Source organism: Lissotriton vulgaris, chromosome 9, assembly GCF_964263255.1.
Source record: "Lissotriton vulgaris chromosome 9, aLisVul1.2, whole genome shotgun sequence".
Lineage (NCBI taxonomy): Eukaryota > Metazoa > Chordata > Amphibia > Caudata > Salamandridae > Lissotriton > Lissotriton vulgaris.
In genome coordinates, this window is record NC_141697.1 from 344,491,786 (window position 1) to 344,510,794 (window position 19,009).

Here is a 19,009-nt window from a genome sequence, read left to right on the forward strand (position 1 = left end):
TAATTATATGCTACATAATTATATGCTACATAATTAACACTGCGCGCAACGCAACATACGCTCCAAATGCCACTCAGTACCACATAAATACACGCCACATAATTAGACTGCACTCAATGCAACATACACTCCAAATACCACTCAGTGCCACATAGTTACACACCACATAATTACACTGCACTCAATGCAACATACACGCCAAATACCACTCAGGGCCACATGGTTACACGCCACATAATTACACTGCACTCAATGCAACATACACTCCAAATACCACTCGATGCCACATAATTACACGCCACATAATTACACTCTACTGAATGCAACACACACTCCACACAATACCACTCAGTGCCACATAATTATATGCTAAATAATTACACTGCACTCAATGCAACATGCACTCCAAACAATACCACTCAGTGCCACATAATTACACGCCACATAATTACACTCTACTGAATACAACATACACTCCGGACAATACCACTCAGTGCCACATAATTATATGCTACATAATTACACTACGATCAACGCAGCATACACTCCAAATACCACTCAGTGCCACATAATTATACGCCACATAATTACACTGCACTCAATGCAACATACACTCCAAATACCACTCAGTGCCACATAATTACACGCCACATAATTACACTGCGCTCAATGCAACATACACTCCAAATACCACTCAGTGCCACATAATTACACGCCACATAATTACACTGCGCTCAATGCAACATACACTCCAAATATCACTCAGTGCCACATAATTACATGCTACATATTTACACTGCGCTCAACGCAACATACACTCCAAACAACACCACTCAGTGCCACATAGTTACACATCACATAATTACCCTCTACAGAATATAACATACACTCCAGACAATACCACTCAGTGCCACATAATTATATTCTACATAATTACACTGCGCTCAAAGCAACATATACTCCAAACACCACTTGGTGTCACATAATTACACGCCACATATTTACACTGCACTCAATGCAACATTATGTAGTGTAGTTCCTATATTCCCAATAGGCTATGCGCATTGGAATAATATATCCTATAGATTTGACGTAGGACTTCGGTCGACTAGGTCTCTATCGAATATATTAGACTTAATTGTGAGTGCCAGCTAGCTCAGAGGTCACTAGAAACTTTCTCGATTTAAAGAAGGGATTAGTTTCTGACAACCGCATAAACATGACAACTTTGTTTCCCCAAGATAAAACGTATCTTCAGAGTCGTGGAAACAATAGATAGATATTTTACTCAGTCAACCGTGCATGCTTCGTTTCAACAGAGGTGCAGAGAAATAGAGAGACAGGCGTTTTCAATAAAAGGTTTTATTGAACAGTCTTCTTTCTCATGTATGTAAAGTGAACTGCTACAATCGTAATACTGGTTGCAAAGTATAATGCGTACAGTAAAAAGAGTATTATAAAATAATGTTGTAAAAGCATTGTATGGTTTCTAGACCATAGATAAATACATACATAAATAACAAAAGCTAAAAGTACTCAACTGGTGCTTCTAAAATACGCCTACCCCGATGTACCTAACCTAAGTCTAGTACGAGGGAAGAAATAAGTGAGGTGTAGCATAGGTTTTGTTTTCTTTGCCAAGAATCTAACCAAGATTTCTCTTAGGGTCTAATCAACTCCGTACCTTGGTTTTAGAATGAAGGAGGTCTGGTATGTCTGTCTCGGGACTCGATTTCCCAACACCCCGGGAGGGGAGCATGGAAACACTGGAGCTGGATTCTCAGCGAGAGAAAGGCAGCCTCTCTGTCAGTGCGTCAGCTGGAGGGTCGGCTTCCTTCGGCATTTGCTGTAGCGAGCTGCGTCAGGCAAGTAGATAGTCGAGCTGCTCCGAACCACCGTGTGTTTGCTAGGGCAAGTGTAGGCATGTTTATACCTTGAAGGTGCCTTGTTTAACGTAAAGTCGGACATAATAACATCACCAAAGAACCCCAAGGGAATGATAGTTCTTTGAAAACGCCCTTTCTAGGACAAATCAATATTCAAGTAAGGGGATGTCCCTGACTGCTGATGCAGAGTTTTCCAAGAAATCGTTGTGGCTTTTTGGAACTATTGGAAGTAGCCATGCCTGTATTTGGACTGGATGGGTTATGTCTAAATATGGTTATGATTTCTATGCCTATATAAGGGCAATGTAAATTATAGCTATATATGGGCATGAATCAGTAAATTAAGCTTGAATCTAATATGCTTCACAACACCCACTCCACTTTATTATGTTCGATATTACTAAATTCTAAGTATTTTCAAACATATCTAAGGCAAGATGTGTATAAAATCCCTCCCAAATTACATAGAATGTATTTGAAATGGTTGTACACGAAAGAAGAGCATTGTGCGGTACGCATTTCAAAAGCAATATTCTTATCAGAATGAGTCATGAAATAACAATGATGAAATGGCTCTTAAATGCAGAAGAAAAGTCGAGACCCTTCCATGACAGAATATACTGTTTAGGTTGTAGACAAGGTCAAATATTGCCATTTGGAAGTGTTTCAAAGAATTCTTGTCCTCTAAGAATAGTTCTACTTTAGGCAGATTACTTTGTGCCCAAAAAAGTTCCATTTTGGAAAAAGTCAAAATCGCAGAAAAATTGAGTTCTTAAAGTTGGAAGTTTTTGTTTTGAAAAGTGAAGGTTGAATACAGAGTCCCATAGAACGCTGTGTGCTAACTTCAAAAGGCATTCTCGTTGTTAGGAGAAAACATTAAATCTTCTAAGCTGACAATGAAATCATCTACCACAGTAGGTGAGAGTTGGACCACTTCATTAGGTAAACCGATTGCACAAAAATGTGAAGCATCGCCGTCCGCGTTAGCCGCATTAGCAATGTTCGTCATAGATGGAGATGGTACCTGTGTGCCTGTCGATCTACGTATCTCACCGTCAGCAGATTGCATCTGTGAGATCTCAATGAATGCCATCATCAGGATTGGCACCCGCTGGGGACAACACGATGCACGGGCCATTACCGAACCAAGCAGTGTATCAATATCCGTTGGAAGTGCTGATGGAAGTGTTAGACAAACGTCCAACACGCATTCTTCTCCACATAGCCGGCATCCTAGAACAGGTAAGATGCAATCTTGCCAGATTGGTCGGAATGATAGGAACCACGTGGAATTCAGGTCTCTTAGACGAGCCAGGCCCAGAATCTGTACCATGCGCTCACGACACTTCATTGCTAGGAGAGTGTTCTTGATGGTAATCTGGGTGTTGTTGCTGACCGGACTTGCCATATCGGAGCAGGAGGAACAAGAATAGGATTCCTGCTAAGAGTCCCAAAATGAGAGGCAGGCCGCCGAACACAGAGTGCACGAAGTTTGGAAAAATGCTAAGGACTACTTCAAAAGGTGCTAACAGTCCCAAAAAAACTGTCTTAAATACATGTACAATACCACTGGTATCAGACATGTTTAAGATATGACCCAACATTTCTACGAAATGTATTGGACAGTTTGTGGATAAAAGGGCATGTATCTCTGCAGAGGACCTTGCAACTTGTAGTTCATATGTCTCTTTGGACGAGGTCAGGGGCACAGTTTTTTGTAAAAGAATGGCTTTCATTCTGCCTAAAGTATCACTCACTCTATCTATTGCACTGACTCTATCTATCACATCACCACAGCATCACTCAGCAGCACCACAGCATCACTCAGGGGCACAACAACATCACTATGCTCTACCACAGCATCACTGAACGCCACAGCATCACTCGTCGCCAGCACAACATCACTCAGCGCCACCACAGCATCAATCTGTGCAACCATTCAACAACAACTGGTTCAAATATGTTCTCTCAATGTTTCGAGCTTTATTACGAATGTCACAAAAAGATGTTAATATTTCACTTCTGTTCTTGGATTTTCGTCACAATAAAATACACTGTACATAATCTTCACAAAAGTTATTTACAAAAGTTTAAGCTATTGCCATTATAAATTACAATAACTTTTATTTAAGTATTAATTATTTAAAAACATTAAAAGCCATTGGTATTTGTAATATCAATACATCTAAGTCATGTAAATACAACACATATTGCATTACAAATGCTATAGGTGTCACATTTGCGAAAGTTATAACTAGACAAAACTATTAATTTCGCCATTTTCAAAACCAACACATAAATAAAAAATGTCATTCACAATACAAATAGCTCAGACTTTCCTAATGCGAGACCTATTGCATTGCAAATGCATGTTTATGAGTAGCCATTAAAAGCAGGCACTCCAGAACTCAACTGGTAACACACTTACTTTACCTCTCAAATTGACAGAAGACTTATTGCTTGTTTAGTTCTCTGTGCCTCCCTTGCCTCCGCAGCACAGGACACCCCCTTTCCTGTCAGCTGAGACATCTTAATATTCCAGGGCAGCTGGCTTTTACCAAAAACTAGGGGAACTGTTTTGTTAAATTGAACGAGTATGGGCACATCATTTCCATCAGATCCCACCCTCCTCGACCTCTAAGTATTCGATGAACATTAGTTTTACTCTAGGATTTAATTATATTTCTTTTACCAAAATAATGAATTCTTGTATAATTGTCTTGCTGCAGTAATGCACATTTTTCTTGGTGGTTTTGATTGTTTTCTAGGGGATTGTGTGAAAATAAAGCCATCTTCTGTAGACACTTACCAGCTTTTAAAGGCAGGAAGCAATAGGTTAAAAATCAATTAAGGTGCTTGAAATGTTACTGAAAATGAAAGAACATACTCCTAAGTGTTTTGAGGTAAAGGAAAAGCAGAGAAAAGAATTGTTAAGCATGTAAAGCGCTTTAATGTAACATGTCATACTAATGTTTAAGTCCTTTCCAAGAACTCCTGATTTTGAGAGCTATGTCCTCTCTGGCACAAACAGTTACGAGTAATTGCTGAGGAATGATATCCGTTTGTTGTCAGGTGGAGGAGTAACTCTGGTCCCCTAGCCCAAAATAGCTTCTTGACTACAACTATGGATCCATGAGCTTGTTTTCACTGGAGATTTTAAAATCAAAGTGTGCAGCTCTACTGTTAAGTGCTTTTTAATTTCCATAGCTTGGCATTATAATCAGGTTAAACATTTTTTATACAAATATGATGTAAATTGTATTTCTCTCTTTTTATAATCACCATTACGTATATTTATTTTTCGCTTTAGGGGTTCTTTGGAGACCATCAAAATGTCCTGGTTTGCTGATCTTGCTGGGAAAGCAGAGACGCTACTTAATAAGGTGGATCAAGGTGCAGCAGTAGCTCTAAGCAAAAGCAAAGAAGATTCCCAATCAGAGATGTACTATACTGCCACAGACACTGAATCACCTAATAATTATTCTGAAATACAGCACTCCAGCACAGCATCACAACACCAGACGTATGCCAAAGCAAGCTACATTTCTTCCGTTGCAGACAATATAAAGCAGCAGAAGTCCACCATGCTGGCTGGTACAGCAAACTTGAAACCTGCATCTCGGATATCGATAGACACCCCTCACAGTCCTGCAGGCAATGTCTCTACGCCCAGGCCTTCCACCCAGTTTGTGAGACGAAAAAAGTCTGAACCTGATGATAAAGACCTGTTTGACTTTCTTAATAGTTCGGAAAAGGCATCAAATGGGAAGACTGACACCAAAAAGGAGATAAGCAAGGAATCAATCCTTGAAAGCCATTCTCGGTCATCAAGCATCAGTTCGGTATCAACTGGCACACTAAGTATCAAAACTACAGATGATAACACTACCAAGAGCCAAGATAATGGTATAGCGCATTTCTTTACATTAACCTTGAAAGAACGTTGTAAGTAACGCCTGCTCTTGTTGATAATAATGTATTATAAAAAGTTGGTTGATGTAAGAGATTTTCACACATAATCTGTTTATCATTTCTATTCTCGTTGTGTTGTCTGGTTAAGTTGCTGTTTTCAGTGATCTACTTGTCACATCTATCTGCAGTTGGCACTTGTTGTGTGCATGTGATATATTGCTGTTTATAATGCTCCGTAACTACACACTCATCGGGAGGATGTTGTGCACTAAGCCGACCCCAGTAGCATATAAAACTTTTTGATTTGTCCTGAGTTACATCAAAGGTTCAGAGACGGAATATCAATCAATCAATCAATCAATGACATTTATAGAGCGCACTACATACCCGTAGGGTCTCAAGGCGCTGGGGGTGGGGGGGGGGGGGGGCGCTACCGCTCGAACAGCCAGGTCTTCAGCTTCTTCCTGAAGGAGAGGTGGTCTTGGGTCAGGCGCAGGTCGGTCGGGAGGGAGTTCCAGGTCTTGGCGGCCAGGTAGGAGAAGGACCTTCCTCCTGTAGTCGCTCTTCGGATGCGGGAGACGGCGGCGAGGGCGTGGTTGGCTGATCGGAGGTGGCGTTTGGGAGCGTAGAAGTTGATTCGGCTGTTGAGGTAGCTCGGGCCTTGGTCGTGTAGGGCTTTGTGTGCGTGGGTGAGGAGGCGGAAGGGGATTCTTTTGTTGACGGGGAGCCAGTGAAGGTCTCTCAGATGTCCGGAGATGTGGCTGGTTCGTGGGATGTCGAGGATGAGTCTGGCTGATGCGTTCTGGATCCGCTGGAGTCTCTTCTGGAGCTTGGCGGTGGTACCGGCGTAGAGGGCGTTGCCGTAGTCCAGTCGGCTAGTGACAAGGGCCTGGGTGACGGTCTTCCTGGTCTCGGTGGGGATCCACCAGAAGATCTTCCGTAGCATGCGTAGGATGTTGAAGCACGCCGAGGAGACGTTGTTGACTTGCCTGGTCATGGAGAGGGAGGAGTCCAGGATGAAGCCCAGGTTGCGTGCATGGTCTGTCGGTTTGGGTGCGGTGCCCAGGGCGGGAGGCCACCAGGAGTCGTCCCAGGCGGAGGGTGAAGAGCCCAGGATGAGGACCTCCGTCTTGTCCGAGTTCAGTTTCAGGCGGCTGGTCGTCATCCACTCGGCTACCTCTTTCATCCCTTCGTGCAGGTTAGCTCTGGCGGCGGCGGGGTCGTTGGTCAGGGAGAGGATCAGCTGGGTGTCATCGGCGTAGGAGATTATGTTGAGGTTGTGTTGGCGTGCGATGGCCGCGAGGGGGCTCATGTAGACGTTGAAGAGGGTGGGGCTCAGTGAGGATCCTTGAGGGACGCCGCAGATGACTTCGGTGGCCTCTGACTTGTACGGTGGTAGGCGGACTCTCTGTGTTCTTCCGTCGAGGAAGGAGATGATCCATTCCAGCGCCTTGTCCAGGATTCCGACGTTGCTGAGGCGCTGTACTAGGGTGCGGTGGCAGACAGTGTCGAATGCCGCGGAGAGGTCTAGGAGGATGAGGGCCGCTGTTTCTCCGTTGTCCATCAGGGCTCGGATGTCATCGGTGGCGGTGATGAGGGCGGTCTCGGTGCTGTGATTGGCTCAGAAGAATATGAGGTCTTCTGGCTAGGTTCCCATCTTGACCATCTATTCTATTGTCAAGGATCTTACTTCCTTTTCCTCAACAGCGCCTTCTGCAGGCTCTGCAAAGGATTGTTTAGAAAATAGCAGTATCATGAGCTTTAAGGGTGTGGAATTTTATAACATTTCAGCTTGTCCAAGTTACGAGATGCTTCAGAGATCTTCTTGTCCAGTATGAAAAAAGAAACCTGTACTATTTAGTGCCTTCCATATAGTTGCCAAATAATTGCAGTGTTCTCATTATGTAATACATCTGATAATAGGTTCTCCGATTGTGCTAGGGCTCATAATATGTCACTGCATGGCTTTACATAGAACACATTCCTGATTACTCCAAACTCACAACATACCTGGGCTGTATTTGTGTTAACCATTTGAATATCTAGACTATGTGTATGCAGAGACTCTATTTTTGAATCGGATCTGTTTAGGCCAGCTTTCTGATCATGATAGTACTCTAAATACACTAGCTCTTATTGTATTGTAGTATTGAGTTGATTTCACAAAATGTTACTTTATATAAAACTAGATTACACTTGTTGTCCAGTGCCTATGTTGCTAATTGAGAATTAACGAGACTGTTCTCGGCGTGACGGTCTTTACTTGACCACATTGTTGTGTATTGTAATTGTGGATATTAGTGACTGCACATTTACATTATACAATTCCATGAACTCAGCAGATCAGAGTCAAAAGTGTTATTCGTGCGATTCGCACAGATGTTATGGTGTGTTCTTTTGAAACACTTAAGTTGGTGCACTTCATTTATAGATTTAAACAAAGCACAAGAAAATGTACTCATAGAGGCTGAAAGTAGCTGTAGGGTGATACTTTCAGGAAGGACATTTCCTGTGAATTTCTGCACAACTTTAAAATATAGGTTTAAGAGCATTCATCATCTCCTTCAAAAAGGGGGATGAGTAGAAGAAACATTTTTAACAAGTGAATGTGCACTTACTCGGCAGATATTCACATGAGAAAATATAATGATGGTTTATTTGCTCATGCAGAAATGGAATTCATATATGTTTTCTAGGAGTAGACTCGGAAACCAGGACGGATGCAATTGTCCAGGCCTACTTCTGAAAACTCTTGTCCATTCCTGAAAGTCGTAAATCTGCACCCATGCAACGTCATAGACCTGCAGGTGCATTTTCATGACTTGAAATATCGGGCCCTAATTTATTTTTACATGTTGTCCATAGTGATTTTACGCTGATTCTCCACTATTATGTTTTTTTAAAACATTGGTGTCTTTCAATTAATTAATGCTTACGGAAATGGCATATAGAGTTGTCCTTAAAAAGAGCACTGTACTTTAGAAAAACTGTTTGTAACCCACATCCATTTTCTTCAAGTTGAAATATATTTTTGGCAACATTTTATTTTAAATGTAAACAATCAACAATCTTGTTACCTTTCATATTCATGTATTTGCATTCTATCAGGAAACAGTAATGGAGCTTTATTAACCGCCACAAATGGTTATATTTTATAACCTGTGTAAAGTTTTTATGTTGGAACCGCTGACAGTAAAGCAAGCTGAAGAGTGCTGCTCTTGCCCTAACAGTAAAGATTTTGTGTTAATGAATCGTATATACAAGTGTGAACATCTTATACATTGGGATACACATCTTGCCTTGGCAGCAAACTGACGGGTTGTGCTGAAGGGGGTGCAACTACTTATCCAAGAGACAAAATATACATGAGACTTGTTGACCCCAAACAATATGTCTTGGGCGTCAGATTTGAGGAAATCCTCACATCTGCTTTTACGGTTGCTTTTTGTTGCATGATAAGGGAAGAGCAATATAAGGGAAGAGCAATATTTGTGATAGATTTTAGTTTTACAATCTAACCTTTCACTGCACAATCGCTGTACTGCTTACGTGTAGGCCCTATCTTTAGCACCTAACAGAGGGAGACGGTGTCTCTTGCTGCTTTAGTCTCCACAAGAGCCACAGTATATAGCAGCCTCGTTTTCTGTAGGAACAAAGACCACAGTGTGATTAGATGTTCTTCACGGTTTTTGTTAAGTGCCCTTTTTAGCATACTTTTTTCCTCTGGCCCAACACCAGAATATTTCTCAACAAGACTTTTGACTACTGCCTCCTTTTTGAATTTTTTGTTGTTGAATTTAGTACCTATCAAACAGTTTGTACACTTGTCATATTCATTCCAAAGGTATATCATGGCCCCACAGTCAATGGGCAACACTGTACAAGTCTCAGTGAAGTTTGAGGTTTATAACAACAACAGTACGAGCAGTCACCTGCATATCCTATAAAACCTCAGTAGCCAAGGAGAATAGACTGATTGGCTGGATAATCAAAAAATCAATTACAGAGACCAGGCCAGTGTACTTGGAGGAAGACTCTATCTTCTGTCACCATAAGGTGGGGCTCGTTGGACATGGTGAGAGTCTAGTGTATCAGATTGAGTCCTTTATTGCTCAACAGTTTAAGGATCCTATTTTACAAAGTTCTGTATTGCACCACCCCATAAATTCCCTGTATGATGTTGGTGCATTCCTCATACCTCCTCCAATATCATGGCTTTCTCCTCCGCTCTTTCTCATTATTCCATATCCCTTCTTCACCTAGTGTATCTGGCACCACCTCCTGCCTATCAAGTCACAGATATCAGTCGTTTGAATAACACAAGCGTCAGGAGTCTGTTGTCCACCTGTTTAGATTTAGACCTTCGAGAATCTCCATGCAAACATGTTTCAGCACTACAAGAGATCACCCTATCCAAAATCTTATCTAGGAGGCAAGTGAGCGGTCCCCTTTAAACCACAATCTGGTGGAGCTCTAGACCATATGGAAGAAATCAAAAGATAGTAATGCACATTGTGGTAGGGCTTATGTATCTCACCTGTTTTCTTAGGAGATGGATATGTATGTTGGAGTTAGTTGACCTGTGTAAACGTAAGCTCGGTTCCTGGAGACTCTTTGAGTGCATGCTAATATTTCCTCTCATTCCTTATCATTAATATGTGGCCCAATATTCAGTTCCTGGTGTAACCTGACTTTATAGAGGTTATTTTGTGCCATCCTAATGAATGCCCTATAAAACCAGGTTACCAGTTTATGACTGCTCCCATTGTCAGGAGGAGCCGAAGCAGGTTATGCTCCGGGGTCTCTGTTGTGCTTGTGCTCTACTGGCATTTAAAGTTCGGCATCATGAAACATAATTCAAAAACTGCCCTTAGTCCTAGCCATACTCCTCTCCAGGGGAATCATTTATCCAGCCGAATAGTAGTCCTGATCTGTAAATTTGCCAGCCTCAGTCTACTGTGACAGTTGACGTGCAGTGAAAAAGGTGACAGTTGACGTGCAGTGAAAAAGGGAGATGAGTTCCCATATGAGAGCCTGACCAGAGGCAAGTGGCAGTCATACAAGTGGCATTTAGAAGTTCTTTTGACAAAACATTTCCAGCATTTCAGAGCTGTAGAAAAAAGCATTGTATGTTGTTTTGTTCTAGACTTCTTATTCAGCAGTGAAGCTATCAGAACTCCCTGATTAGGCTCCCTCCCAGTTGTCCAATCTCAACTCCACTCTCCCCGTCAAACCATCTTGCTATCCATTGTAGGTATGCTGCCAAATAATATCCTTCATAATCTGGTGCACTCAAACTGCCTTCTAAAATGGGTTTCTTAAACGTTTTCCGCAAGACTCTCTGAAGACCACTATTCAAGATAATTTCCCTAATAAGTGAATCAATTTGCTTAAACCGTCTGACTGGCAACCACACAGACAGATTTGTGAAAAAATAGAGTAACCTGGGCAAATGATCATTTTAGAAAGAGCTAATCTTGCCTTAACACTGAAGAGCGGGCCAAAATGCCACATTACCTTCAGCATGGTACCCAGGTTTCTATCCCGGTTTCTATCCCTGAGGTCAGTTGCACAGTGATACATGATTTCACCCATGTATTTAAAGTGTGAGGGGCCATTTAATCTTAAGATTGCCTTCAGTCAGCTCATTAAAATCTGGCACAATCGGGAAAGTGCAAGTCTTGGGTCTATTGTTTTAAAGCCCGGAGGTGATATCAAACTTCATCAAGCGTTGAAATTGCGGGGTTGGCTCCATCACCCATCTCGTAAATATAATAATAGGTCATCTGCATATAGAGATATGGCGTGTATGACATCTGACACCGGAATGTTTCTGGCATGCCCTTCAGCTCTGGCAGCCTCAGCAAAGTTCTATATCACAACAGCAAAAAGGAGCATGGACAGACGGCACCCTTGTCTTGTTCTCTTAAATATAATGTATTGTTTAGATATGTAACCACCAGTCTTTACTCTGGTCACAGGATTAAAGTATAACAACTACCCAGTGAGCCCAACTGCAGTAAGATAGCCCCACTTCAGGGTGTCAAACGCTTTCTAGAGATTAATGGAAACCACCTTTGCTCTTGAGTGTATGCCGAACTCAATCTCATTCAATACCCTACAGAGCCGACTGAGGTATATGTTTTATGCAGGCATCAACCCGTTTTGATGTTCTTAAATCATAGCGGCTATGTTAGAGTATAAACGGTTAGCCAAAATGTTGCAAAGTATTTTAAAATCTAAATCATTTAAAGAGTCCTATATGAGGCTATTTCCACTTTATTCTAATCTTACTTTGGCACAGGTACTACTGAGGCCTCCCTAGTTGATGCTGGAAACTCTCCTCTCTCTAGTGCTGCAGTGTACATTTTGGCCACATGTGATACTTAAAGGGCAGTATAAGTGCAGTAAGATTCTGCAGCTTGCCTAACAGTGCCCGTTGTATTGCCCCAAGCAAACTCCTGGAAGGCCGACTCTTTTTTTTGTGCTCTGTAATGGGACCCCGCCCCTAAGCTCTATTCTAATTCCAACAAAGAGAGGTCTCCATGTTATCCACCGATGCCTCCCTAGGTTGGTCATAGAGTGTATTGTGGTAGTTCAGAAAGATCTTGGTAATATCTTGCTTTGAGTATACCACCTGTCCATTCATAGTCTGGGTTTGTGTGATCAGGGATCCTACCTTTTTTTATTCATGGAGTGTCTCCGCCCAGCCACCTTAAATGGTATCCACTCTAGGAGGACGTTAGTGGAAATACCTTGATTATTGGTGAAATATTCTGTAATCCATTCCCCTAAAAGAAGTCGGAAAGAAGTATCTGTTAGTGAATTTTGCTGAAGCTTCAATGTGAGGAGCGGTTCTAATGGCCTCCTTAACTGTATTACCAACAGAAGAGGAGTATGGTCTGATGTAGGTCTACCTAAATACTCAGAATTTGTCATAAATTGACACCAATCTCCAGTACACCACAGCTTCCCAAGTCGCACATGGATATCATACAGGATAGGGAAGAATGAGAAATCCCTTTCCTGGCTGTGCTGCAGCCTCCAGAAAGCAACCAGGCCCTAATCATTGATCCAATCAGTAAGTCCCTGGGCTACCTTAGCTGGTTGATTGCTGTGTAATGGTGGACTGGGCCAGTCCAAGTGTACACCTCTACAACAATTATAATCACAACACAATACCATTGAACGACCGGACAGCTGGCCCGGCTGCACTGACATGGAGGCAAAATATGATAGTTGATCTTGGTGAGATGTGTATACACTGCCGAGTAGAATATCATGACCATCTAACTTGCCCAACACCAATACAAAGCAAGCCTTTTTCTGAGTGTGCAAGGCCGTGAACGGAACACCAGGTCTAATCAAAATGAGGGCCCATTTGTCATAGGAAGAATACTCTGTGCCATACACTAGTCCCCTCCATCTCTGCTGCAAGCCGATGGATTCAAGACTAGTGAGGTGTTTTTTTTTTATTAATAAAAGAAATATGTACCCCTCACCTCCTCAGGTATGTGTTGACCTTTGTAGCACTTAGCCACTGATCCCTACCCTGTCATGTTCCTGATAGGGAAAAGAAACCTATTCTTAATCAATGTCATGCTATATTGGATTGTACAGGGTTAAACGTCTCAGTTGGGAGCTTTTCTAGAGAGTCCTGGTCTGCCTCCCCATCAGGCCTTGAAAAATCATAAAAATATTACTAGACCTGTAGGTCTAGTAACTTGAATAATCAACTCGACCTAGCTGTAATGTATTTGACTCATAAAGTGGTCTTATTATGTCATCCTATGTAAATATTTTATTTTCAGAACCACCTTTTTAGGTTTCGCTGGGGGGCGGAGCCGTTAGGCTCCTCCTCCAGAGAAATCTGTAGTTTCTAGTATGGGTGACTTGAACACGCCTCTCTGCTTCATTGGCTAGCTCCATAAATGGAGGCTAGCCATTGGAACAGAGAGGCGTCCGTCAATGCCGGACCAGACACGGGGGCGTTCCCGAGATTCTTTGGCTTTTGCCGACGTCACGCGACGCCGGGAACGCCCCCGAGTCTGGTCCGGCCGGGCCGTGCTTGCTGCTGTCCTGCCTTGTGTCCCTCCTCCCGCCGTCCCCACGTTTCCCGCCTCCCTCCCGCCGTCCGTTCCTCTCGTGTCCTTTCCCGCCCCCCTCCCGCCCCCTGTGTCCTCTCCCGCCCCCTCCCGCCGTCCGTTCCTCTCCCGCCCCCCCCCTGTCCTCGTAGGTGCTTGTTACTTTTCTATTGGTTTCATTGTGCGGCCGATCTCCGCCAGAGGAAGTCCAGGTCCAGGTGAGTGCTGGCCGTTCCCGCCCCCCCTCCCGCTGTCCGTGTGCCTCCCCGCCCCCCCCTCCTGCTGTCCGTGTGCTTTCCCGCCCCCCCTCCCACTGTCTGTGTAGCGCTGTATTGTTGCTGCCTCTGTGTGCCGTAAGAAAGAGCAGCGAACGAGTTTACGTGATAGAGCGGGAGGATTGCTTAGCGCTGCATTGTAGTCCACCAGGCGCTGTAAAAGACAGGAGAGGAGACTGGTCGACCTTACTCTCTCCGTCTGGCAAGAATACGTGCCTTCCTCTTTCCCATCCCTTTTCTGGGTGCCTCTTCTAAACCGGTGTGCAGAGCACTGCTGGCCCCGCTCCCGGCTCCGAGCGCTAGAAACACTATCAATACACAGGCCGTAAAAATGTATGTGGGAACAGGACGTGGATCTTCTCAGACACAAAGGTGCTTCTATTAAGCAGCATTTAAAATACATATTTAACACTCCGTGGTTTAGCAGCGCTCTCTGCGTGTACAGACACTAGAGACCCGGAACAGACCCGCCTGGGAAAAATAGCAGCATTTAAAATACATATTTAACACTCCGTGGTTTAGCAGCGCTCTCTGCGTGTACAGACACTAGAGACCCGGAACAGACCCGCCTGGGAAAAATACACGAAGCAAATGGTTCTATAAAATAATCATGCGTTCCCCCCATATGAGCTGCGATTCTGAACACTTTCATCGATTTTATTGGGTTTGGAGGAGGGGCCAAATGGTCTATATGGCTCAGAGTCCATATAGACCACTCGCATCCACTTCCAATAGACCCGTGATGAGCAGGCGCCTCGCAGCCAACCTCGGAGGCTGCCTCGAGTGCAGGCGCTCGGGGTTCCTCCCGGGAGTTGGCGGGGTGGTGCTGTCGGCCCCTGGCCCTCTGCCTCTATCTAGGCAGCTACTAGATGCTTCTCACATGCCCAAGTGCACAGTGTCCATACGAGGATGCGCTGGCCTGCCTCCCTGAGGGTGCGGGACGCAGGGTGGCAGACGCGGGTGTCTGTCAGTGTCAGCATTTGAACCGTCAGTGACTTTTTTCTGACGTGGTATCGGTGATCAATTTTCAAAACACACTCGCACCCTCCCCTGTGGTTTGGTGGGATTTGAGGCGTGACATACGAATGCTGTGCTCATGCCAACTTCATCGTCTGTAACAAAACGGGGCGGGGTAATGCCCATCCCCCACTTAGTTCACCATTTTTGCTCTGAGCCTCGATGCGTGATGCTACCTCTGGTAGCTGCCACTGCCCATGTTTTCTATATTCCGTATTATTTTAGTATTTCAGAATGTTTACAGTGCTTCGAAGCCATCCGAAAGATGTGACTAAAAGCATGTTGGCGCTAAACCCCACCTAAATAAAACACGAGCACCCTGCTATGGTGCCCCAGATTTCACCTGGTGGCGCTTGATGGCAGAGCAGCTTAGGTACACTTCCGCCAAGGATGCCTGAAGGGGTCTCCAAGGGACATCAGATATCTTGTTTATTCTGACACAGCTACCACTTGCAAGGCGTCCAGGACCCGCGTGACCTAAGCTCCCCTGCCTGTCCCAATTAAGCAACAATTCCAATGCCAAAGGCAACTGTGCCGTTTGCATACAGCGCCCCACCCTTGCGTTCCTGCCTCTTTCTAGGCGCTCCCATATATTTAAATGAATCTACTGAGGCATGCACCAATTAAGTGCCCAGGATGACACAATTAGGCCAAGTGGGAAAGCTGCGACCGCTTTCCCTTGGGTGCTTCATCGCTTGATCTCAGCTCCTAGAAACCTAACACCAATCTTCAAAATGTTTGTGTGCCATTTTCAGACACTTTTCTCCTTTCTGGTGCCACTGCTCAGGGTCAGCTCTTCCTGAAAGAAGGCTAACAACAGCGACTGGGTCAGGGCAATGTGAAAACCAGTGGTGGTGGGGGCGGGCAAAGACAGTCATTGTAGTAAATGCACGTTTGAGATGTTGCTGCCATTACATTCTGTATTAGGCCCTACATTATAATAAGACACTAAATGAAAGATAACTTTAGGCATTATGAGGTTGCATTATATGTTCCTGTTTTTCTATTTATATTTTTTGTACATGCATTTATTTCCTTAACATGCATGCATACATCAGAGGAACGGACGTACACACTTGAATAATCTAAATGTTACCTTTATGTTACAGAGGGGAGTGCTTCCTAAAAGCTTCCATTGTAGTGACGCCCTACAAAATATATTGTTATTTTCTATAAAACAGAATTAGATGTTCTGGGTGGACCAAATAAACCGCTATACGTCCTTATCTATACCTTATGCATTGTATTGTAAACAAGCGGTGTATTAGATGAACTGATTCCTGTATTACTATCTGGAAAAGTCATCTAGCAACAACACTACATGGAGGCTGGAAGGCATTTCACCATCACACTGTTTATCACTGGCGGGTAAGCACAACTCGGCCGCTGAGCCGCTTTCCAAGGCCGACCTTGTCCTTAACCGTGTCAGTGATTGACTTATTCTTCAGTGTGATTCTGCAAATGCCAGAAGTTGTAAGGCCCCTATTTCATACGCATGACGTCATCCCTGCAAATAGCGGTATTTCAACCCCCAAAAGAACGTTTTATTGTTAATTACTCATAACAATTATTTTCCATTTTTGGGGGGGGTCCTACAATGCCATCTCATAGTCCTATGACAATAAAGAACAAGGCCGCGATTGACCTTGTCTCTAATATCCCATATGCAATTATAGGTCCATAATGCCTGAAATGTTCGCTTCACCCCCTCTTATTTCGTTGTCACTAACTGCGTCTCTTTTTCGGAGTCTGGCTCGCACTTTCGCGCTCTCTCTCCCACTCACTTTATATCTGTATCCACCGTATATATTTCTGACTACCATTCTCCCCAAAACAATGCATTTCCATTTCACAGTACTTTTCTTTCCATCTTTTTCTTCCTCACACACACACATATTTTTCCTCTCGCGCTCTTCCTCTCTCTCTCTCTCTCTCTCTCTCTCTCTCTCTCTCTCTCTCTCTCTCTCTCTCTCTCTCTCTCTCTCTCTCTCTCTCTCTCTCTCTCTCTCTCTCATTCTCTGATTCCCTCTCTTACACACGGACATCATTTCTCTCTCTCTCTCTCTCTCTCTCTATCTATCTCTCTCTCTCTCTCTCTCTCTCTGATTCCCTCTCTTACACACGGACTTCATTTCTCTCTCTCTCTCTCACTCACACTTTCTGTTTGTTTGAACATCTCACCATACTCGCTCTGACTCGGACTCGGTCACTTTGAAGGTCTCCACTGTCTTCTTCTCAGTTCTCTCTCCCCTCCCCTGTTCTCACTCTATGGTTTTCACTCTCTCTCTTTGTCATGGTCTCCGTACATATGTACTCACATAAACACACGCAGACATTCACATACAAACACCTGTATACATGCATGTATAGTCAACCCTATCAGAGAGTCCTGGGCTCATTTTTAGGTTTCGCCTGGGGCCGGAGCACCTAGCTCCGCCCAGGAGAAATCTAATGTCCCTACAGTGTGGAGCTTAGTCCCGCCCTCTGTTCCATTGGCTAGCTCCATAAATGGAGGCTAGCCATTGGAACAGAGATCTGTCCGTCATGGCCGGACCAGACTCGTGGGCGTTCCTGCATTTTTTTCCCTCTCCACCCTTTTTGCATCGTCATCAAGGCCGTGGGCGGGGTTTATTTTTTTTTTTAGTCAGTTTCGTTTGGTCATTGTGCGGCCGATCTCCGCCAGAGGAAGTCCCGCTGTCCGTGTGCCTCCCCGCCCCCCCTCCCGCTGTCCGTGTGCCTCCCCGCCCCCCCCTCCCGCTGTCCGTGTGCTTTCCCGCCCCCCTCCCCCTCCCGCTGTCCGTGTGCTTTCCCGCCCCCCCTCCCGCTGTCCGTGTCTGCATCGACCCCGAGAAGGAGCAGAGAAGCGGCTGGCAAGTGGGATCCCGAGCGGAGGACCGGAGCAGCCAACATGACTGGAAGGTGGGAATCCTCAACCCCCAGCCCTAATATAACTTACGACTTATCCCCTACTTCTCTAGCAAACACATAGCCCACCACATGATCATCTCCTCGTGCACCGTAAGCATCGACTGAGGATTTTTATTGGAAACCGTGCTTGCCCGCCACACCCCGCAGATCATCACCCGGCATCGCTAGGACAATGACTAACTATTTTAAAAGAACTAGCCCCATCCTCTGCCTCGTACCCCCAGGCAAAACCTGCCCACCAGATCCTGTAGAAACAGTGTCCATGCAAACACCAGCAGACATACATTCCCGTAAATTGCCTTAAAACACAATCCTGCGGCCAGATCTTTTAAACAAACACCTCACCAACTTATGATCTAAGAACACCTTGCAAGAAATAAATAGTCCCAGACCAACCGGCATGACTATGAGAAACAATATCTTAAATAGCCCTGGCAGAAACAGTACATTGATCAGCCCCTACCAATGACTCCCATCCTCCCAACACTAAGGCCCACGACTACTAAAGGCAAAAACCTCAGCTGCCAGACCACCTCCATCTCTTCGGAAACAATCCCCCCGAATAACAGACACTATCATACTTCTAGAGCTATACTTACGGCCACTTGTGCCAGTAACAGCGCTCAGATCCAACCTTTACCGTAAACAAATTCCAATCACTATCAACATCATGATAGGGACCTTCTGGATACAGTTCGAATGATATCTGAATGACCGCATTATAAATGAGTGATGAAGTGGATTATGACAACTCCAGTGAGTCTTGACGTTGTAGCCAAACACCCTTTGCACTCTAAGACTTGCACTAATGCATTATCATTTGTATTTCGCAATTACTAGCCCTGCCTATATGGGCAGTATGCTACATCTTCTAAGGTGTGGGGCTGGAAGGGTGTTGTCTTAGTTT

The 19,009-nt window shown here is 44.3% G+C and overlaps 1 protein-coding gene across 1 annotated transcript in view; it reads left to right on the forward strand.

Annotated features, from left to right (window-relative positions):
* Positions 1–19,009, forward strand: part of GOLGA5 (golgin A5) — a 137,455-nt gene that overhangs the window by 6,036 nt on the left and 112,410 nt on the right. Inside the window, exon 2 of the mRNA XM_086937695.1 lies at positions 5,197–5,792. Within this exon, the coding sequence (XP_086793821.1) occupies positions 5,219–5,792 (574 nt within the window). The 5' untranslated portion in view covers positions 5,197–5,218. The remainder of the gene's footprint in view (positions 1–5,196; positions 5,793–19,009) is intronic.